General features: G+C 48.0%; 1 protein-coding gene across 4 annotated transcripts in view; it reads left to right on the top strand.

Moving 5' to 3' along the window:
* PAX7 (paired box 7) overlaps positions 1–22,765 on the top strand; it is a 98,980-nt gene that overhangs the window by 52,531 nt on the left and 23,684 nt on the right. For all 4 annotated transcript variants that reach the window (XM_005145421.3, XM_005145422.3, XM_005145419.2 and 1 more), the window contains exons 6-7: positions 9,231–9,396; positions 10,251–10,453. In XM_005145421.3, coding sequence (XP_005145478.1) covers positions 9,231–9,396; positions 10,251–10,453 — 369 coding nt within the window. The remainder of the gene's footprint in view (positions 1–9,230; positions 9,397–10,250; positions 10,454–22,765) is intronic.

Below are 22,765 nucleotides of genomic sequence, written 5' to 3'. Positions count from 1 at the left end.
AGCAGCTGAAAAGCACCGTTTGCAGCAGCACTCTGCACTCTAGGCTCCTCAGGAACTTCTCCACTCTGTGCTGTGTGCTAGTGGGGACCCCAGGGCTCTGTCACTGTGCTCGAAGCTCTGTCCCATTCCCTAGTATGGTGCTTGTTGAAGGTATTATAGGGAGGGACAATGCAGTGGTTAGCATTAACTGGAGCCATGCAAAGCTGCTGGAACCTGATGCTGTTTGCTTGGTGTTCTGCTTCCCAGACTCTTTGAGGTGTATCCAAACTGGCTTTTCTGAGGCAATCCCCCTCCCTTCAAGGTCAGCTGAGAATGTTGTCTTTCTTCCCGAGGGTCCCACTAGTTCACATTTCCTGTGCAGAGGGCTGCGAGGAGGTTAGGACACAACAGCTGCCCTGGGGTTCTGGCAGCACCGAGGGGCTGTGCGGAGGAGCCGGGGCTCCCGTTGGCAGAGCCTGGCTTGGCACGCTGGTGTTCCACGGCACGGGGCCAGCCGCGCTCTCGCACACCGGAGCGTCCACATAGAGAGCCCAAGGCAGGAATCGTTCCTGGCCCAGCCAGCCCCTGAGAACCACCGCGGTGCTGCCGCTGCGTGTGCCCAGGCACGTCGGGACAGCCGCGGTGCGGTGCCGAGCAGCGCTCGGTTCTCGGTGGAGGTCGGGCCGGGGGTAGTGCGCTGCTCCAGCCGGCTTTAAAGAAGCGGCGCTGCAAGGTAATGCCAGCGAGGGCTGGATGCAGCCGAGGGAGTGAGGAGGGTCCAGCTGCTTCCCACTCATGTCTCATGGAGATCTGGCTGGAGAAGGGTGCTAATGAGGGAGGTCGGTCGGCTGCAGTCTTGTTACTTTCTGTTTGCTTAGTGGATGCTTGATGGCTCACGGCGTTGCTGTTCTTTCACTTCTCTCCAGCCTGAATTAGAAATGCAATTGGGTTGAAGAATTCTTGCTTTTTACTTGAACAATGCCAACAGAAAGGAATATAAGGTAAACCAAAGCAGTGTATACACCCAGACTATCCTCGGGGCAGCACCACGGTCTCAAATCACTGAGACATATGCACACCACAAATTGACCTTGGATACAGGTTCCAACACAAGCAGCCAATACCCCACCTAATATGCTCCAAATAAGCCCTCATTCCACCTACAAGTCACATAAAAATGAGCAACACTAGTCTGTAAAGCTAATCATCAGGTATCCAAACTATAGCAGTGAGTCTTTTTCCACCTGAACTTCGGAAAAGACAGAAATGATCTCTTAAAATTGCAAGCACATCCTATGTCTTTATCTAAGGGTTAGTTTAGAAAAGCATCAGCACTTTTGGTATTCATAGTAGAATTACAGTAACCAGCCCCTTTGGAAATAGAAATGTCCCACTGTCAGAGGACACAGTCCCAGCTTTGTAAGCCTGAGGGCATCCTGCTGGAGAGAGTCAGCGCTATTCCGTTAAGTATATTATACTTCAGTGCAGATGAAAATGATAAGCCTAATCCTGTAGTCCTTCTGGCAAAGCATTGGTGCAAATCAACAGGAATGAATATCAACTTTAGAACATGCAGCATAATTTGACAAGAGCAGCTTGGCTTGTATGTGTAGGACAGGGAATCTGTATGAAACAAAGGGAGAAATTCATGGCTCCTTCCAACTTGTTGGCTTCTGCAGCTGGAGGAATCCTTTCTGCGCAGTAAGCCCTGGTTGTTAGTTAAAATTGTGGCTTTTTGTGTTGAGATGCAAACCCTGGAACTGACTTCTGATTGTTTGTCATATTCTGCTTTGGAACCAGCAGCAGAACTGCAGCCTCATGCTCTCAGCCTGAAAAAAGGCATCCCTTAAACAATGTGCTAACAATTGGATTTTCTTACAAAGGATAAAGGGCCCAGAGGCCAAAGCAATGAACCAGATCCCAGCTCCTGGGCTGGAGCACTTGTGTGGAACACTGCACACTCAGCTGGCCTAAATGGAAGTCAGTGAAGTTGCACTGATTTATAGCAGTGCAGTGTCTGTCGCATTGTATTCAAAACAAACAGGGCCTCCCAAAGGCTTTATGAGGAGAACCTTTATCACAAAATTTCCAGTCCGACAAGAGTATGGACCTAAATATTTCTCATACACTTTGCTCATGTGCCCTGTGCTGAACCTCTGCTTCTGTGTGTGCCTGGTAAGTGAGCAGCCAGCACACGTGGCACTGGCCTGTTTTCCATCTCCCCAACTAAGGAGGCTTTCTGTTTACTGGGACATCAATTAAAGAGATCCTGTTTGGCCACCAATGGAAAAGATTTATAAGGAGGAGGGTTTACCAGGGTGTTTTAATCTTTGAGCCACTTTCCATAGTGCTTAAGCTGTTTTTAAAAGCTCACAGCTTTTACTTTGACAAAGAAAATCTTGATAGTGGGAATCATGTGCTGCTGATTTGCTCATAAGCCTGGCCTATCTCTAGCTAAACAACAGCAGCAGGAAACCTACTCTCCAACATCTTATTCACCTCCATGAGGTGTGAACATCAAAGCCTGTTCTGAGATGTTTACATGCAACTTGAACACCATTAAGATTTGGCCTTCTAAAAAGCAAGTGTTCAAGTGGAGAGAAAGCACTTCATAAAATACAGCTGCTTTCTGACAGCAGTGAACAGATCCTCATGTCCTTCAGCTTCCACAAGCCTCACTCATCCTCAGACACAGGGTGTATAAAGAGCCATGTAGATAAGTAAAACAGGGTTTGTTTTAAATTTAACAGAATTTATCCTCTGACAACTCAAAGAATCCCTGAGAAACACAGTTTGCAAAACGCAGAGCTGGAAAACACATTTGCAAACAGTCATTCAGTATCAACAGTAATTTCATTCAGTGATAACAATTTTTAATTTACAGGTATTATGAACTTATATTACAGTAAGAGGTGAACCTGCACCACTGGTCAGAGTTGGGCTTGGAGCTGTGAAGCCATGAGGTCAAACCTGGGCTTGGGATGTCTCAGTGTGACAGTGGACAGATCTATCCCATTTCTCCTGCTTCCCTGCCCAGAGTATAAAATTCATAGTAACAAAGCGTTCATGCTGTGATGAGTGCTTAAAGGTAGAAATGACCTTTAGGTTGAAGAAGTGTTTGTGGCATTAATGCTAAGACTAGAAAGAATATTGCAAGAGTAATCACTGTCATAAGGAAATCTTTCACTGCTAGCAAGGGTTTCTTTAAAAACAAAAGATTATTTTTTTTGTATAAAAAATCCACATACCACTAACTGTTTATTGAAATTCTTCCATAGAATCCCAGCCTGGTTTGGGTTGAAGGGACCTTAAAGCTTCTCCAGCTCCAACCCCTGCCACGGGCAGGGACCCCTTCCACTGGAGCAGCTGCTCCAAGCCCCTGTGTCCAACCTGGCCTTGAACACTGCCAGGGATGGGGCAGCCACAGCTTCTCTGGGCACTCTGTGCCAGTGCCTCAGCACCCTCACAGGGAAGAGCTTCTGCCTTAGATCCAACCTAAATAGATTGTTATAAATAGCTAACACCTTCAGGAACTGGGCTATGCCAGGAAAAATATAGGCTAAATTCATTGAATAATCTCATTTGTGAAAAGTCATTTGTTCTGCTCCACTAACCTTGTTTAATATTTATCTTAACCATCTCACCCACAAGTGACAGAGGCTCAGCTTTTTAGGCACTGCACCAAAGTGTCACTAGATATAGTTGCATCCCTACACACACTCAGAAATCTGTGTACCTAAAATCTCTGCACTCTCCTGGGCTTTTATGGGCTTTTATGGTTGTTCTGTAAAGAATTATCTCAGTAGCCTCAATGATGCCTCTTCATCAGGGATTGTAGCAGTAGGACAAGGAGTGATGGGTTCAAACTGAAACAGGGGAAGTTCAGGTTGGAGATGAAGAAGTTCTTCCCAGTGAAGGTGTTGATGCCCTGGCACAGGGTGCCCAGAGAAACTTTGGGCAAGGCAAGGCACTGGAGGGATCTGCACCTGTTCAGAGGAGGACCAGGTCCAGCAAAGTCACCTCTGTGCAACCTGGAAAGGGACCTCATCTGACTTAGGTGGAATTTTGTTGGTGTGCTTGGGCCATAAATGCCCACATGACACTTTTCCACCTGGTTCCTGTAACCTCTTGTGCCTGTGAAAGCAAACACATGCTTCATCTCTTCCATTCTACTGGAGAGCAAAAGCACAAATTGGCTTTTCCATCCCTGTTTCCATTTAGGAGCTCATTTATCCCATCTATCTTTCTCCAACATCAAGTCCTGATTAGGCTGAGCAGGAACACAACAGGCTTGCTTTCCCACAGGAGCCTCTTTTGACCTTCCTTTCCTCTCCTTGTCTGACAAATTGTGGGAGCTGACCCATATCTGGGCGGCTGCAGGGATAATTCAGTCCAGCCCCATCCTGGCAGGCAGCTGCCTTTGCAGCCCTTCTCCACTGGTTGACAACAAGTGGTTGGGGCATCTCGGGCCTGGCAGGATTGGGTGCAGGCGTTCAGGTTAAATAAGAACCAGTTCTAACCTTTGCCCCAAACCCGATCTGGCTGGGATGATGGGCTCTTGTGAGATCAGCTGGTTCTGCAAGGCAGACAGTGATGGATTGGAGAGGTTTCTTAGTCCCGCTGTGCCTTCCTCTCCCATCTGTGAAGGTAACAGTTTGAGTGATACTCTGCAGTGAGCATCTAGCATTCAGGAGCAGCATATTCACTTACTGCACAAGGTGCATATGGCCCAGTGAGGGACTCTTATCTTACCTGGACCTTGAGCATGACATGAAGAACCTGCTTGGACATCTTTCAGGTTATTTTCTGTGAGGACATTTCTATATTTCTCTGCTTCCCCTGAAACAGTTTCTATAACATTTTCTGTCTAATGAATACATCCTTTGGAAGATGATTCACAGGGACAAAAGCCCCGAATGTCTCTAGCAGGTACTAAGTGTTGTCTTCGGTGGCCTACATTATACTTCCATGCCCTTGGAAACCAGCATGTTCACACAGTGCAGGAGCTCTTTGCAATGCACAAATGATCACCAAGAACTTGTCTTTTTGGAAGGAAACAGGTTTCTGACATGTTGTTTTTAATGCTCTTGGGTTCTTCACACAACCCTTTTCCCTACATTTGTCCCAGCATAGAACTCCAGTTGTGCAATCCAGCCCCAGCAGCCTCTAGAATGTCTCCACAGACAGACCAGCAGCTTCAAATCCTCCTCTTCCTCTTCTTCCTCCTGCCAGCCTGGGTTTAGCAGCCGTAGCCTTCACTCCAGGCTTAACATGGTGTAACAGGATCCTCTGGCAGGGGGAATCTTTAGTGGCTGATAAAACCTTAACTGTTGGGAAATGAAAGCAGGTTCCCTTTGAAGTGCACCTCGCATTTCAGCTCCATGCTCCAGCCTCTCTATTTTAACTACCAATAAAATGATTTATAAGCATAAAGGCCTGAGCCACCTTTAAGGCAGGGAAAGGGAAAGAATTGCTAACGTCATTTGCTGCAATGGATCATCTATTTTTTTCTGTGGGTTAGAAATAAGGGGCAGAATCAACCTGTTTGGGCCATGAAATGTCCCTTCCTCTGCACGGGAAGAGAAATCCTATCAATTGCTTTGTGGAAGGTTTCAGTGTATTTGTGGCTGGATTCTTCAGGCAGGCTCTGGTAGGAAGCACTACTTTTAAGCATGTAGTTAGGAATCTCATTTGGTGCATGTGTATTTACTGTTATTGTCATTCCTTATTTGTTTTGCTCTGATGCTTCAGCTAAGAAGGAGCTCTTGCTGTGCCAGGTATGGTGCCTACTGGCAGTTAGAAAGAGCCTCTATCTCAGGTGGCTGGTTGTTGAAATAAACTGAGATGTGATGAAAATACAGGTTTTATCCTCAATTTAGAGGTGATCTGATGCATGGCTTGTTTAAGGACCCAAATGTGTTGAATGCAGCAATGATGAGAAAAGCAATCCCCAAGTCTTAGAAGGAAGCTGTAGCATAGGTAAGAACTGACTTTGTTGATAGTCCATTCTTCTGAAAGTTATCTTTCTTCAAAGCCCATTGTAGACCAAAGTAAGCAAGACACCCCAAGAACAGCCCATTCACAGGCCTCTTTTGTTGACTCTACCCTGTTGTAAAAGGATCCAGAGTACCCCCTTTAAAAACCAGAGGAACTACGTCCCCCTCACTGGCTGTGGGGAAGCAAGACAGGAGGAGTTGTACACACCGGTTCTGACCAGCGGCTGCAAACGTGTGTGTTGGGGCATGGACATGAATAACCTCACGTGGTGTAACATAAGACAGCACAAACCTTTGCCAAGCTGTGTTTTGGTCATGTGTTAGCCAAGCCAACTGACAAACCACCACGGGCATGGTGGGGATGGTGTCAGAGAAACGTGTCCTATACCAGCCTATCTCACTCCACATGCTGCTTCTGAACTTCTAATCCCAAGTGGATTTGCCAGCATCTGGCTCTTGGTTATAAAAAAGGAACTTTCCCACCCTTTGTGATGTTGGGAAAGTGTCAGAAATCACTGAGTGTCTTTTGCATTCTTGGAGTTGGGTTTCCCTTTCCGTGCCTGCATTCAGAGCTGCTTGCTTATGTCTGCCCATCAGGTACTTTGCTTTTTCTAGGCTATTCTCAGCCCTGAGATCTCTTTTCTGGAGTGGAAGCTCTTCCAGTCTGGGACCGGGCCTCTTTCCCTGCAGAGGTTTATTTCTCTCCTTGTGTTCAGCTAACAGCAATATTAGGGGTTTATGCCCCTATCTGCAAAAGTGGAAACAAAGAGGAGCCATGTTCCATGCCCTTAATTCAAGACATGGATTACACATACATGCAGGAGGAAAAGACAGGTCCTGTTTGCATGACCAGGGCAAACAAAAGGTTATTTATCCATTTCTATTACTCCTAGACACTGTGCCATAGATTGGACTATATAAAAGAGTTGTGAAGTGCTACAGCCCTTAATGTTCATTCATTTCTCTCTCCTTAACTCTGTCCTAGATTTTGCTAGCGACTTCTGGTGCCAAAAATGGACACAGGGATTCTGACCTGCATGGACTTTGTTGATCAATGCAGATCGGATGTAAGCTGACCCATTTCTGTCACCCTTTTGGAAGGTGCTAAGAGGTTCTGCTGCTTCAGCCAGTAGTGCAGTGCAATAGGAACAGGTCTGTAAAACGACACATTTGGTGCCAAGGACCTGACATCAGCACTGTCTACATTTCAGGGGGCTTATTTTAGACCAACTTTTCCAAAGAAAACTGGGTTTTCACTGTACAATGGGTGTAAATAACAGTATGAAGTGAAGGATTGGGTCCTTCCTAGCCAACACCAGCTCACACACAGCTATGATTAGCAGCTTTTAATCAAACTATTTCCACGTAGATGAGGAGAAGGAGCAATAATAGACTGATCTGAAGAGCCTCACAGGAATCTGTGTGAACTCAGTGTCTGGTTTTGCAGCAAGAGCCACTGCAGTGCATGTGGACCAAGAGCCAACACTCAGTTAAATAAGCAGCTTTCAATGAAAACATGCTGCCTTGTGAATTAGATGTACCCACAAGTCCCAGTAAGAAAAAGGCAAACCAAAAAATGACATCTGCAGGGGGACTCAATTTAAAGGTCAGAGGTTTCCACTTTGAGATTGGGATCATGTCTGAAGTACAAGGCACATTGGACTAAGGTTCTGCTCTATCTAGGGAATGGAGCTTTGCTTTGGTTCACAAGATGTGGGGGCAGTTTGGATTCAAACCCTTGTAACCCCAGCTTCTGATCTGACATTGAACAGCTTGGAGGCCTGATGGAGGATTTTCCCCCCCGAATGCTTTACACTCTTGATTTTTGGTCATTTTTTCTTGTTGCTGTGAAATTTAATCATGTTTTCTAGACCTTTAGGCCTCACAAAGTCCAGCAGCTGCATTCTCATCTGGCTTGAAAGCTTATCCGCATACTTCTGAACCCCAAACAGAGATGGGGCCTGAGACCCTCTCTGATTAAATGAAGTAAACCAAGGCCAAGAGACAGCTTGAGAAGCCCTTTCCACAATGCAGAAGGCAGATTGCCCATGATAAAGCACATCAGGGCAGACAAATGCATTTAGGAAAATCTCCCCTTGAGTTTTCCAGGTAAACTAGCACTGTAGGAAACATGAACCCAGCTTTGCATGTGCATTAATACTGGGTTTCTTATGCATTAATCCTGGGTTTATTATGCATTAATACTGGGTTTATTTTAATGCACAGAGATTGAATTTGGCTGCAGTACAATCCTAGCGCAGACTGCGGTGCCTCTTGCAAGGAGAGCATGTCTTAGCATACAGACAACAGTGATTTGCTGCAATACAGAGAAGCTGAGAAACCCCTGTATTCCCTCCGGTCTGGTTCTATCTGTTTAGCTTGTCTAACACTGAAACCATGATGCTAATCTGTCTATTTATCCCTTCTAACAGAGCAGCCGTGTTGCTATTATGGTACTTAATCCTTCAGTATAATTCACACAGTTGTCAGATAACAAGGCAGAATGGCCAGGTGGTAGCAATGCATCTATTTGCTATGGACTCTCTTGGAGCACAAGCTAAAATATTCCTCTTCATCTCACCCTGCTGCTGGTACATGCTTCCACTCTCTGAGGAATATCTTTAACAATTCTAAATGCAAGTATCCTCACTGAGGAGACAGTGTGATGGTAGCTTTATCATAGAATCACAGAAGGGTTTGGGTTCAAAGGAACCTTAAAGCTCATCCAGCTCCAACCCCTGCCATGGGCAGGGGTACCTTTCACTAGTGCAGCTTGCTCCAAGCCCCTGTGTCCAACCTGGCCTTGAACACTGCCAGGGATGGGGCAGCCACAGCTTCTCTGGGTACCCTGTGCCAGCACCTCAGCACCCTCACAGGGAAGAGCTTCTGCCTTATCTCCAACCTGAACTTCCCCTGTTTCAGTTTGAACCCATCACCCCTTGTCCTATCGCTCCAGTCCCTGATGAAGAGCCCCTCTCCAGCATCCTTGTAGCCCCCTTCAGACACTGAAAGCTTCTCTGAGGTCTCCACACAGTTTCTCTTCTCCAGGCTGAACAACCCCCGTGTTCTCAGCCTTCATCTGGGAGGAAGGAAGCTGAGGATCAAAGATGAATTCTTACAACGTCTTTGTTAGGCAGGAACCTGAAGCTGGTTTTGGCCAGTGCTGTTACTCAGGATGTGTTTCCATCAGCAGTGCAGGTGAGGTGGGACAGCAGCTCAGAGCAAGTCACACGTGGCCTTTCCTCTTCCCATCAGGTGTGGTTCAGCAACCGAAGAGCGAGATGGCGCAAGCAGGCGGGAGCAAACCAACTTGCAGCTTTCAACCACCTGCTGCCAGGGGGATTCCCACCGACAGGAATGCCGACCCTCCCTCCGTACCAGCTGCCAGACTCCACCTACCCAACAACCACCATTTCCCAAGGTGAGCACCCATTTACCTGCATTGCTCCTCTTCTCTAGCCCTAGATAATCCCCTCATCCCTTCCCTGATTCATGGCATCCCATTGAGGCTCTTGTAATCATAGAATCATAGAATAGTTAGGATTGGAAAGGACCTCAAGATCATCTAGTTCCAACCCCCCTGCCATGGGCAGGGGCACCCCACACTAAACCATATCACCCAAGGCTTCATCCAACCTGGTCTTGAACACTGCCAGGGATGGAGCATTCACTACCTCCCTGGGCAACCCATTCCAGTGCCTCAGCACCCTAACAGTAAAGAATTTCTTCCTTAGATCCAATCTAAACCTCTGCTGTTTAAGTTTCAACCCGTTACCCCTTGTCCTGTCACTACAGTCCCTAATGAACAGTCCCTCCCCAGCATCCCTGTAGGCCCCCTTCAGATACTGGAAGGCTGCTATGAGGTCTCCACGCAGCCTTCTCTTCTCCAGGCTGAACAGCCCCAACTTTCTCAGCCTGTCTTCATATGGGAGGTGCTCCAGTCCCCTGATCATCCTCGTGGCCCTCCTCTGGACTTGTTCTAACAGTACCATATACAGATGGTTTTCCTCAAGTTGGGATGAGCAGGTTTTTCCTCAAGTCAACAGTTTTCTCCTCTACCTCATGGTAATTTCTGCTGTATCAATGTGTCTCGTGACTGTAGTTGTTCTGCTCAGCTTTGGAATGATGAGCACATCACCAGGAAGTATCATATAGGCAATCCCTTGTTCTGGGTAAATCTCCATACTGGGGTTCAGTGGAAGGAGTATTGCTGATTCCAGTTGGCTTTGGCCTTTGTAAAAGAATTTACAGCTTCTTCACCCCTTCCCTCTGCAGATGGGGGAAGCACAGTACACAGACCCCAGCCCCTGCCACCATCCACCATGCACCAGGGAGGACTTGCTGCAGCTGCCGCTGCTGCCGACACCAGCTCTGCCTATGGGGCCCGACACAGCTTCTCCAGCTACTCGGACAGCTTCATGAATGCTGCAGCTCCTGCCAACCACATGAATCCTGTTAGCAATGGCCTCTCTCCACAGGTATGTGACCCGCTTCTGTTCACTTTCTTTGGCTGACAGTATTTGGCTGGTTCAGATCCTCTGAGAGCAGGACAGGCTTCAGGCTATCACAGTGTGTTATGATTAACAAGGGAGTTATTGTCATGAACTCATGGAGGCAGCCTGGTTAAAGCAAGGAGTTTGTTTGTTGCAGTGTCTATCCTGAGCTCAGCACTGCACTTATATCCTGTTAGCTCCCGTATTCAAGTTAGCACACTGGAATCACAAACACCAGGACCAGGAGCATTGGTGTTCCAGGAAAAATTCCAGGGTAGGTGTGGGCCCTTCCATGGTGGGGTTTTAGCCTTGCTGTTCTTAGTTACTTTCTTCAGGCTCTCTTTAGAAGTAGTCCATGATTTGTGGGTGACTGATTTAGAGATTAGCTGAAGCCAGCTTGTCCAAGTCTGGTTGGAACATGAAAGCTCTATGGATCCGAGCTTCCTCAAAACACAGGGATGTAGGTCTGGGATTTAGTTTTGAGAAAATAACTGCCATGCAAACAGTTCTGCTTTCCACAGGGTCACAGTAAGGGGTGTAGGTAAGCTTTAAAGGAGGAAAGATAAAGCACATCCTTGATTTTACCCCCCCTGCCTGAGCTCAGAATGGAGTACCTATGAGCTGACTCTGGGCTCTGTGCTCCAAGCCTCAGTGCAGCCACCTCTTGAAGTGCCCAGTCCCAGGTTGGATCCGACTTCTGCCATGTATCTTGTGGCTTTTCAGAGCTGGTGTGACAGAGAAGCAAACCTCAGCAGTGCAGAGAGGTTAAAGCCTCTGTCATCAGCTGGTCTAGAGAGAGCAGAACTTGTGCTAAGTGTGTGCTATGGTAGTAGAGAACCATTCTCAGCCTGTGAACTGCACTGAAGTCAGTGGAGATCCCAGGATATAACAGTTTTCTGTCGCTTCATTAGACAGAGCCTTTACCCTTCTCTTTGGTTTACTTGCTGTAATCTGTATCCTGAAAATTAACAGCCAGGACTTGCATTCATGTGGTGCCTGCCATCCTGGAGAGGTACCAAATACGTTTCACTTTTGTCCTCAGTCACTTGTGAAATACAGAAACATGTGAAGTGCACTATAGCAGTTGTTTCAGAGTGGACAGTAACACTGTTTAAGACAGGAAGGGCAAAATAATTTGAAACTACAAGGAGAAATTAGGTAGGCATCTGAAATGAAAAGCCTACAGCTGCTGAGAGAGGAGTCCAATAAATGGGGACATCAGAGAGGTAGATAGATTTTAAGGTCCAATAACTTGTAATCTCTCGAGTGTGAAAACAGACATTGAGTGTCAGTGGAATGAGGGAAATTTTGCAGCTTTTCTGAAATGGTATAAACCCCCCACTTTTAGCTTTGAATGCTCATGAGATGGAAAATGTAAAAGGCATGAGGCTGAATGTTGCCTCAACCAGCATCATCTGTGTGGGAAATAGGGGGACATTTTTCTGACAAGGGCTTTCTAATAGCACTGGGTTGAGGAGAGGAGCAGACAGTATGGAATTCAAAGGCAGGCTGCAGGTTAGATGGTCAAGGGCAGGTGATTAATTCAGATTATCACAAGTGAATTCAGCACCACAGAATAAGGATGAGATCCACATGATAAGCTGCACAAGCATTAGGCATACACAGGTCCATCATGCAATTTCCATTTCTGTAGCTTCATCATCTTCTTACTAGTTCTGCTCACTAAATCAGAGGCTCATTGAAATGGCCAAACCAATGCTATATCTATGCTTATCCCTATCCCAAATTACCCTGCCCCAGGCTCAGGCTAGGAGAAGATGAGTCCTGAGCCAATAAGCCCTTTGTATGGGAAAGAGAGGATACATTATCTGGCAGTTCTGAAGAAAAGAAAGCTTTGCACCCCCAAGAAGAGGAGATTCCCATTTTTCTAATGCATTTAATCATGTGAGGGCCAAGACATCAGCATATAAATTCTTCCATTTCTTTTGTGCATAGAAAGGCTAACCCAGGTTATTTTATGACTGCTTTATATTTACTTATCTGCTCCCTTCCTGCCTAAGTCCTCTGCTGTTCCTAGTGGAAGGATGCAAGAAATACTCCAAACAGCGTGAATGAGAACTCATAGAAGTGTCCTCTTTTATGGAGCAGGGTGGGTAAAAGCTTAGTGAGGTCTCAACATGGGATGCTCTGCATGATTTATCATGGAATCCCAGACTGGTTTGGGTTGAAAGGGACTTTAATGTTCATCCAGTTCCAACCCCTGCTATAGGCAGGGACATCTTCCACTAGAGCAGGTTGCTGTGTGCATAATTCAGCTATCCCACAGCATTACAGGTAAACCCTCTTGTGCCTCAACCCTCTCATCATCCTGTGCAGCTATCAGTGGCATCTGGTTGCTCTCTGCAGGGGTAAATGTTAACTACAGGGAAGGAGGGAGTTCAGGAGATAGACAACAATTGGCAACTTAAAATGATGGCAATTTGTCTGAGCTGCAAACAGACACTTCTCTGGTTTCAGCCCTCAGCAGCAGCAGGAGGGACATTTCTTTGCAGTTTAGACAAGGAGGTGGGGGTCAGCCTGGCCCAGAGCTCCCAGCATTTGCTGCTGCTTGCTATCCAGTTACTGCGGATTGGGTGTCCCAGCCAGAATGCACCAGACGGACTCGGTGCTGGCAGCTGAAATTCTAGAGGAGAAGCGTGGTATTTCCATTCTCACAACAGAGAGAAGGGGATTACGTTTGGCCACTGCGGGCTCCGTCCCCCCACGCACACACACACTTCAGTGCCCCCCCTCCTGACAGACTCTTGCAAGTTGTGCCCAGCCTTCGCGTGGGAAAGGACCACATTTCTTGCTTGGGTTCCAGCCTGGAGCACACAAAGCCTTGTGCCTGTCCAGCTCTGCTGCTTGGTCCCCAAAGCAATTCCCATGCAGTTTCCTTAGTGTAGAGACCATTCTGCCTCTATTCCAGACCTGAGACTGTCAAGGAGGGTGAGGGAACCTGGGAACTTTTGTCCTCAGCTGCTTCATCCCATGATGATGGTTTTTGTGGTGCTTCATATGAGAACACCGACTTGGCTGTGCAAAGGATAGTCCCATGTGCTTAAACCACTATCAAGCATGATCTCTCATGTCATACTCATTCCTAGACCTCAGTGAGAGCCCTCAGGGTGACCAGAGCAGTGATTTGTGCTGGTTTTGTGCTGGGACAGCCTTTGTAAGACAGAGATCTTGCTGTAAGCGTTGCCTGCTGGAGACAGCCAGCTTCCCAGGCCGACCAGCTGCAGCCAGATGAGTCACCTTCCATCTGTCAGGGTGCTCTGGGTGGCTAGAGCAGTCATGGATCATCAGCAAGTGGGTTGGTACCAGAACATGCAGCAGCGAGGTCCCCATCACTCCCCAAGGCTGTGTGGGTTAACAGCAGCTGTCACAGATTCAGCTGGGCTGACTCAGTGGCTTGTAACTGCCTCCAGACTGGTGTTAATGCCTGTGCCAAGACTTAGCAAGGATATAGACACCCAAAGTGAAGTTAAATCTGAAGAGTGAGTAACCAGTTAGCAGTCATCAGAATGTGATTTCTGGCCCTGGAGCTTCTGTCTCATCATTTCTCACAAGAGTGGGTTACAACCCAAGAGTGTGGGATTTCATAAATCCGTTGTAAATGTTCTCAAGTCATTTTCATCCTACAGAGGAATCATCTTCCATTTATCTGAGAATACTTATCAGCCTCAACTAGAACAAGGCCAGGCACCAAGATGTCCTTAGCCACTAGCAGAGAGAGTGAAGTCTGCATCCATTTATAAAGTTCAGATCTGTGCTAGCTGAGTATCACCCTTCACCATGGCTGGGATGAGGCTGGTGACAAATAGCTCAGTGTAATGGTAAACTCAGTATCAAGCCCAGTGACATCTTGATCAGCACCTGATAGTCCTTCAAGGAATGTAGACGCTACAGCATGGGATGAGGTGGGAGGAAATTAAACAGTAAGTGAGGGCCACATATGATTGCTTCTCTGCCATTATAATGATGGGATATTCCCTGGGTACTTTCCAAAGAGGAAAGAAGTAGGGCCACAATGCATTCTGCTTTCCTCTCTAAGCCCATCTCTTTCTGCCTTTTAAAATGTCTTCATGTTCGTAAGATGTTGTCCACTGTTTTGCCCCCTCAAATTTCTGCTGCCCTCTTAGATCCAGGTCTGTATCTGAAACATATCTGACCATTCACTGCAGCATGTTGGGATCTTGCAGGGGATCATCAAAAGGAAAAGGTCCTTATTTTGTTGCAGATGGCCCCTGTGTGGCTGGAGAACACATTGAGGTATAGTTAAGAGTCAGGAGTTTCCTGTGCTCTCAGAACATGTTATTTCTGAGACTTCTGAATCTTTTAACAAACCCACAGGATCACCCAGAGGTTAAGACAATTCCAGGAATAGGAAAAGCCAAGAGAAACTTGTTCACCATCTCATATTTGTTGCTTTATTTTTTTAGGGCTTTCGGTGGCTTTTTTTGCTCCTTTAGCAAATTCATTCCCAGTGTAATGGCAGTATCTGAGGCCAGATTTTAAACCGTCTCTGGTTTAAAATCATCACCATTTCTTGATTGTGTTCCTGGAGCAACACTTGAGGCACAGGCCAGGCTTTGCCCACAAATTCCCACTCTAAACTCAGGGACCTTCATACTCTCCATAGCCGCAGCCCAGTTTTGTTTCTCCTGACATCGTCCCTCCACTGTCCAGGCTAATGTTTTCCTCAGCCTCATTGGGCTGGGATTAGAGATCATCTGAATCCCTGTCAGGAGCACACTGATCCTGGCAGGAGCAGAAGAGCCAGCTGAGCCCTGGTTTTTGGGGGGAAAGCTGGCACTTGGGAAGGACACGATGTTAGCTGGCGAGAGGGGAGCAGCATCCCGGTGCCTGGCTCCAGTGAGACAGTGCTTCCTCCGTCAGTGACATGGATCCCTTCTGTCTGCTTCCTTTTCTTCCCTTCTTTTTTTTTTCTCGTTGGAGACACTGTGCCTATAATAAGCATTCAAAATGAGTCTTGCTGGGCCAGGAGAAGGGGAGGGGAAGAAAGGGGGAGGAGAGAGAGGATGAGATTTAGAGGGTGGGGGGAAAGGAGAGAGAACAGGAGGAGGGGGTTTAAATAGCAAAGAATTAGGGAAAAAAAAGGAATCTGATGCAAATCACTAGTAGAGAGAAAATTATGTGCAATTACCCAAGCGATACTGGGCAGCCGTGCCCACCCCAACCAACAAGATCTCATTAACAAGCAGAAAATAAGATTGAAATGGTGTGTAAAAGAGCTGAAAAATGAATTTGAATGCTGCATTTGTCCACAATTACCCCCTCGTTCACACATATTTTATTGCAATTTTTTTATTATTCTTAATCTTTCCATCCCTCAAAGCAGATTGGGAACATCCTGGCATTACAGTTGCTGAGGGAGGAAGCATTAAGGATTCCCTGTTTCCCTGAAAGGAGACCCTTCTCTCGCTCAGATTCGAAAGGGTTGGGTTTGGATGGATAAGGATTCATTTCTCTGGCTTATCTTTGTGTAGGAACATGTTCTTCTAATGTTCTTTAACCTCTGACGCTCTCGGGTGCCACCTCACACGAGGGGTTTTCTTTAACCTTGTCTCCTGGGTTCTTCTTCCTCCCTTTTCCATCACTCCTTCCCCTTTCTCCTACCCTCCTTTTCCACTCCAGGTTTTTTCCATGTGATCTCTGCCCTCTTCCCCCACTGCTGCCTCCTCCACATTCCCCCTGCAGCCCCATCCCTCTAGAGGACCACGATTCCCTCAACTGAACTGTCTGCCCTTCAGAAAGCGGCTGATGTCCCTTTTCCAAGTCACATTTATCCCTGTTCCTTTTCAGCTTCCCCACGACCTTGGGGCAGATTCCAGGCAGGATTTTTGGAGAAGGAGGTAAACACATGCTAAAATCCATGCCCTTTCTTTGCCAGTGGTATGGAATGGGGGCATGGGAGCTCCAGGTTTCTCTCTGGGAGCAACTGGCTCTGCTGTGGCTGCGTTGGCGTTTTCCCTTAGCTCGGTGTCAAATGCAGCTCCCTGTCTCTCAGCTTTTAACCTACGTGTGTCCCAGGAAAGCTGGTGTTTTTTTCCACTAAATTTCTTCCTTTTTTTCTCCCTGTTTAACCAAACAAAGCCCATCTGCTCTTGTCAGTTACACGCCTCTGCTCCCAGCAAGGGAAAAAGGGGAGAACAGAGCATTTTTCTCGTGTGAAAAGAGATACGTATTTATTTGCCTGATTCCTAATGATTGTTTCTGTTCCGTAGGGTGGGAAGGGGGAAATTCATATCTGAGGGGCCACCTCACTTGATGTCATTCTTGAGGTTTCATGAGCTTCCTTGATTGATTTGGATGCTCTGGTCCCACTGAAGGCTGATTAGAAGCCAACAAGGCAGCATCTTATTGCTTTAACCCAAACTCTTATGCTCTGGGTGGCACTGACTGTGTTGATTCCCACATGATTTCCACTCCACACATTCTTCTCTGTGTGTATTAAAATATTAGAAACTCTGAAGGATTTCAGAGCGAAGAGTTGGTTCCTGAGCTTTGAATTCAATACGGACTTTGTCCCCACCTTCAGTGGGTCAAGGATCAGCCCCTGTGGCACTGTAAACTGTGGCTGTTTGTAAACTCAAGTATCAGAAATACTGGGAGAAAAGGGAATAAATAGAAAGTAGGAGAAGAGAGAGAGGCAAAAAGCTAAGGAGAATGACAAAACCAATGACAGCAGGAAGAAGAAATGCAGGGAGGTGTGAGAGTGCCTGATAAGCCCCCAGACATCAGGGCAGGGAGCAGGTATTTAAGACCCCTAGGGCTAAGACATAGAAATCAGTACCCATAAATCTTCAAATATCCCTTCCCAGACCTCACTACTTGCTCCCAGAGTGGTGAGAGCAGAGCCAAAGCAGGGTGGATGGAACAGGCATGGCAGGGAACGTCTTTCCTATGGAAATCCAGACAGGACTGGTGCAGCTTTCAGCTCTGCTGAAACACCTCTCCCCTGGGTCCTGTCTCTTTTCCACACCAGGGAGAGTAAGGACTTGGCCAGGAGATTTGGAGAATTCAAATGCAGGATTTCAAATGCTTTATGATTAAGAAGGGAACTCGAGACAAGGCAGGCAGGGCAGATAGAGCAGAGGAGAGCCAGCAGCCAGCCTGGTGACGGGCACTGCTGAGCCACCGCTGGCATTCAGTGTTCTGCTGCCTGGCTTGAGGAATTGCAACAACCCAGGGAGCTGGTGCTGAGCTGCAAGAGGAATCAAGGGACCACAACAGGGAAAGCGCTGGAATGAGGGATATGAGATAGAGGGGAAGCTTAAAAGGAAGGAATGCAATGAAAGGAATAATTAGGACTCAGAGGCAGGGGCATGCGCGCGTGCTTTCGCACGCCTGTGTGCACAAGGGCAACGGTGTCCTGCATGCATGTTCTGTGTGTGCACACCAGCGTGTGTGCCCATGCATTGTGTGTGCCTATTAACATCTAGCAAGGGTGGAACAGCTGTGCTCCAGCTGTGCCCTGGCTGGGAAAAGCCATCTCTGGTAGGAAAAATCTACAGCAACATACTTGGCGGTGGATCAGGCACTAACCCAAACTTGCCCTCCTCTTTTGTTCCACAAAGAGGGGCTGTGGAATGAGTGTTCACTTCAGTGGGTGCGACAGAACAGCAGACATACTATGCTGGAACAGGAGGTGGGACCATGTATTGCAGGTGTACACAGGTCCACTGGTCCTCATGAGCCTCAAACCTGTCCCAGCTCAGGAAACACTATGCACTGAAGATGGATGCAGGATTGTGAATTAATGCCATGCCAAGGGGATATGCTGTGACCTTCAGAGCTGACACATACAGTTTTGAAAGGAGTCATTATTTAGTATGGTTTATTTTCTGTTTGCTTTTACCATCTGTGGGTGCTAACAATGCAGGAAGCCCACATTGCTCCCATCCCAAAGTCACCCAGCCACTGGGATTACTGGCAGATGGATTGCAGCATCTTGAGGCAAAGGTTGCAAGCAGGATGTTTGGGGCTGAGAGGACAAGGAGGTCTTCAGGGGCTGTGTAGCATCCTGAAGGGCTGCTTACAAGGTCTTTTATGTCCTGAAGCACCAGGAGAGGCTTATGGGGGCAACATACCCTAAAGAGATGTGAGATAGGTGTTGGGGTATTGCATCAACTTGCAGTGTGATCATCTTGCTGGCTATCTAGGTGTGAGAGGGGGAGCAGTACATGACTCTGCTATAGGTGTTTTAGCAGATTGGGGTTACAGAGCTGTGCAGGGGCTTCTGTAGTGTACGGGGAGAGTGGAAAGTGCAAAGAATAGGAGATAGAGCTGTGTGTGCAACAGGTGAATAATGGGGGGCTATCAGATTGTGGGGTGCGTGCTGTGTGTGGGATTCCAGCTCACACACTGAGGTTCCTCCTGCTGCAGGGTGCTGGTTTCTGCCTCCATCAGACAGGCGTGCATGAGATCAGTTTACAGCAGGGGCTGAAGATCAGAAATCCTGGCAGGGTCTGGGCTGGGTGAGCAGTAAATTGATCAAAGGTGCAGAGGGTCTTAGCTCGCTGCAGTAAGCTGGAGTCAGCCCTTAAGCCTATCCAGTTTGGAGATGAGGGGGATCTCATTTCAAGGAATAAGTACCTGAAAGGGAGTCGTGAGCCACATAGGGGAAAGGGTGGGGAGCTGCTTGCCAAGCACATACAGGAAAATCACAAGGGCTGCTTTGAGAGATTGAAGGGGAAGAGGCAAGCCTGACATGGAGGTGAAATTTACCCATCAGGCCAGTGCAAAGCTGTAACAGGGAGGTCAGAGTGGCCTGCACAGTGGGAGCTCTCACTATGACTCTTGCTTCGTGCACTGCTTGGCCTGGGACCCACTGAGGTGTGGGGCCAAGCCTGGGTTGAGGCAGGCCCTGTGTGGAGCTCACCTGCAAGACTGGGGGAAAGACCTGCACTGCTGTGTGCCCCACACCTCCCTTTCCTGGGATGCTCCTGATGGGGACTGGGGAAGAGGGAGAGTAAAAGCTGCTGGTGTCTGTCTTTCCCCTGAGATGTGGAGCAGCAGCGAGAGCTCCTCTCTCTGTGTGTCCCTCCCAGCTTTGCTTCTCCCTCTCCCTTCCCTTCTTTCTCCCTCTCCTCTCTCCTTCCATTTGATGTGGAGGAGAGCTGTCTGCCACTCGCGCGTCTGTACCGAGAAGGGATCAGAAGTTGCAGCGAGCGCTCGGCGCCTCTCCTTTGATCCATGTCCTGAGGCCTGCTTGACAGCGAAAAAAAGCATGGAGACAAAACGACTCAGTCAAAGTGATTCCTGACAACTGTCTCCATGAGATAAGGAAGCGCTCTGTGTCTTGGTTTTCTTTTTTTTCCCCCTTTTTAATACCGCCTCTCCGTTTCCATAAGAAGCCGAGTCACTTTAAACCAGAGGAGCCAGCCAACAGCCAAGCTGCACAGAGAACAGCTGAGCAGAGAGTGCCTGCCTGAGCTTTATCATGTTTCCTGTCTCCCTTTCCTCCCCCCCCCCCCCTTTTTGCCTTAAAAACCATCTTTTCCCCCTTTTCCTTTCCCTTCTCTCTCCATGCTGCCGCCTTACCCCAATGCTGCCTCGAATTATGCAGTTGCAGAGAAAGCCTGGTGCATTTGCAGGTGGCTGGGACATTATTCAGCTCAATCCCAATCACAGGGAGATGCCTTCCTTCCCCACGAGGGGCTGGTGGGGAGAGAAAGCCCTGTGTGTTATCTGACAATAACCAATCCTTGCAGCAGGCTTCATTAATAGCAGGGCATTATGCACTTACGTGGTCCTTAGAGCTGTTCCCCTGCTGCTGAGCCCCAGATTGTCTTATTATTGTTTTATTTCTCTTGCCTAGTTCATGTCACACAGGGAAGTGTTCCCCCCCTTTCCCCTCTTGCCTTGCTTGCGGGTATGAGTTTGCAAGGGCTCAGCGACACTAATCCTCACTGGAAGAGGCAGGACTTGGTGTGTGTGTTGGCGCATGGAGGAGCAGGATACATACCTTGGAAGGGGATTGTGTTTGCAGCTGGGCTGTCAGGAGGCTCCCCAGACACAAACAGGACAATGCAAAAGGGACAGGGAGGTGGCCTTGTAGATTGTGATGCTGAGGGCCACCTGGCTTGGAAATACTTGGAACACTTCATTCAGGTGAGGAGCTGGGGGAAGGCAGATGTGGCATGGCTCCATGTGCTCCTGCACTTTCCCATCCTTAGCTCTGTAAAGTTGGAGGGGACTTGGGGTCTGCCTGTGCTGACAAAGCTTGGCTTAGGAGTGGGTCTAGAGAGGGGTTGGTGGTTTAGGATGAGGGAGCAGCCCTGTGCTCTGTCTGGCCCAGGTGATGAGGACAGGGATCAGAGTTCATCCCAGCCTCTTTGCCAAGGAGTTGTTCTTCCCTCCACTCCCTGTAATTAAGCTATTGTGGTGGCTTTGCTCCCAAATCCAGCTCCATTAGCATGAAGGCTGGGGGGTGGAGAGGATTGAGGGGGGACCCAGGGAGAGGGAGAGATTCCCTTCCCCCCCAGAACCGCACTGTGCTGCGCTGATAAACAGTAAATATCGGGGAACAGGATTTCCACATTATCTGAGCAGGGCAGAAAATCAAAATTTCAGTCTAAATCCGAGGAGACGAGGCTCCTAAGCTGCTCCAGCTGATCCCGACGCTGAGCCCAGGCGCTGAGGCTCAGGAGGCACGGAATCACAGGGTTTTGTTCAACAGAAAGGAAGAAAAGCAAGCAAAAAGAGGAGAAAAGGCAAAAAAAAAACCCAACCCAATCTTTAGGGGCTGATTGCAAGGAGGGGAGAAGAAGAGGTGGTGCAAAGTAGAGCTTTGTGTGTTGTTGAGGAGGAAAGAAACCCCCGGGTGTATTGGGGAGGGGGTTGGATGCTACCCATCCAATGGACTTTCCAAATGGCGGCTCTGCCTCGGCACAGTGTTGCTTTGGGGATGGACCTGTAGGACACCAACAGCTGCTGCAGGATGATGGCAAAACCTTTCATTAGCGATTAGAGTGTGCAGCTGAGCACAAATCCAGCCCCGAATTAGGAGCCACATGAGGTCTTCCTGACCCTAAAAGCCAACACTTGATTCAGCAGCTCTGTCGGAAGTGTGGTTCCATCAGCTCTAATGAAGCCCTGGGCCACGCATGCTGCTAATAGCATCTCTGTGCCCTGCTCCAGGGCAGGAGCCACCCCAGTGGGCATCAGCTCCTGCCATGGGACTCATGCTGCAGCAAGAAGGAGTTGGTGTGGAGGCTGAACCGCTCTTTGAGGAGCACAGGGCACCCTGAGACTGAGCAGCAGTGGGGAGAGCACAGGTGAGGGATGCAGCAGAGAGAGGCTGGAGGTGGTCACTCGTCCTGCAGTGAAAAAAGGACATGGTTCTACCTGCTTCTAAAGGAAGGAACTGTGTCTTGGTTTGTGATGTGGTTTCATAGTGCTCTCCCAGGAGCAAGGTGGTTTCAGCCCAGGGTGAGTATTCCTCAGGCATTCAGCTTAGCTACCTGCTGTGTCCCAGACATTTTTGCATCCTTGGCTAGTTCTTCCCTACATAAGACTCCATAAAAGCATTGCTTACTGTGCAAGCCATAGTGCCAGGTTTTTATCCCAAGGGAATGTGTTTCAGCCCCATTTTTGTACAGCACCAGAGGCTTTGAGCTCTCCCTGGAGCATTTAGTCATTGTTGCTTAGAGCAGTGAAGAAGAAAAAGCAGGGACTAGGTGCAGAAAATGTTTGCTTAGTTACTGTGCAACCACTTGTGTCCCATCGAGAGGGTACAGGCTCGAAACACAGACAGCAACCAGATTCCTCACTCTGAGCTGCTTCCTTAGCTCTCAGTCTTTGCCCAGCTCCCATGAATGCCCATTCCCTTTCTCTGCCTCTTTTCTACACCCATCTATAAAGTGGCATCTTTTCATACAAAGAATTTTAGGGTCTGTGTTCCAGCTTCAGCAGGTTTCTAGGGTAAAATCCGTACCTTATAGATCCAGGGGTCATTGATGGAACAGAATCCCCGGTATTCAGCTTTCTCACAGGCAACGCTTATTGCTCTCAGTAACTTCAGTGCTTGAGTGACTTCTGGTGCCAAGGAAAGGAGATGGTTCTTGTTCAGATGAGGAGGAAGCAGGGATTACAGATACCTGGTGGAAACATCAGAGTCTTTCCTATAGGCAAACTGATGTCTTTCACTTGTTAAATACGGGAGCTTACAGGACGCTGCTTCTGGCATAGGATGTCCCAACCCGTTTGCACTGTCAGTTCAGATCTTGTTCTGTACCATTCTCAGTATCCAGGCAGGTGCACAGGGGT

The sequence above is a fragment of the Melopsittacus undulatus genome, chromosome 12, assembly GCF_012275295.1.
Source record: "Melopsittacus undulatus isolate bMelUnd1 chromosome 12, bMelUnd1.mat.Z, whole genome shotgun sequence".
Lineage (NCBI taxonomy): Eukaryota > Metazoa > Chordata > Aves > Psittaciformes > Psittaculidae > Melopsittacus > Melopsittacus undulatus.
Note: the sequence above shows the minus strand (reverse complement) of the source record. Positions and strands in the feature narration are given on the sequence as shown.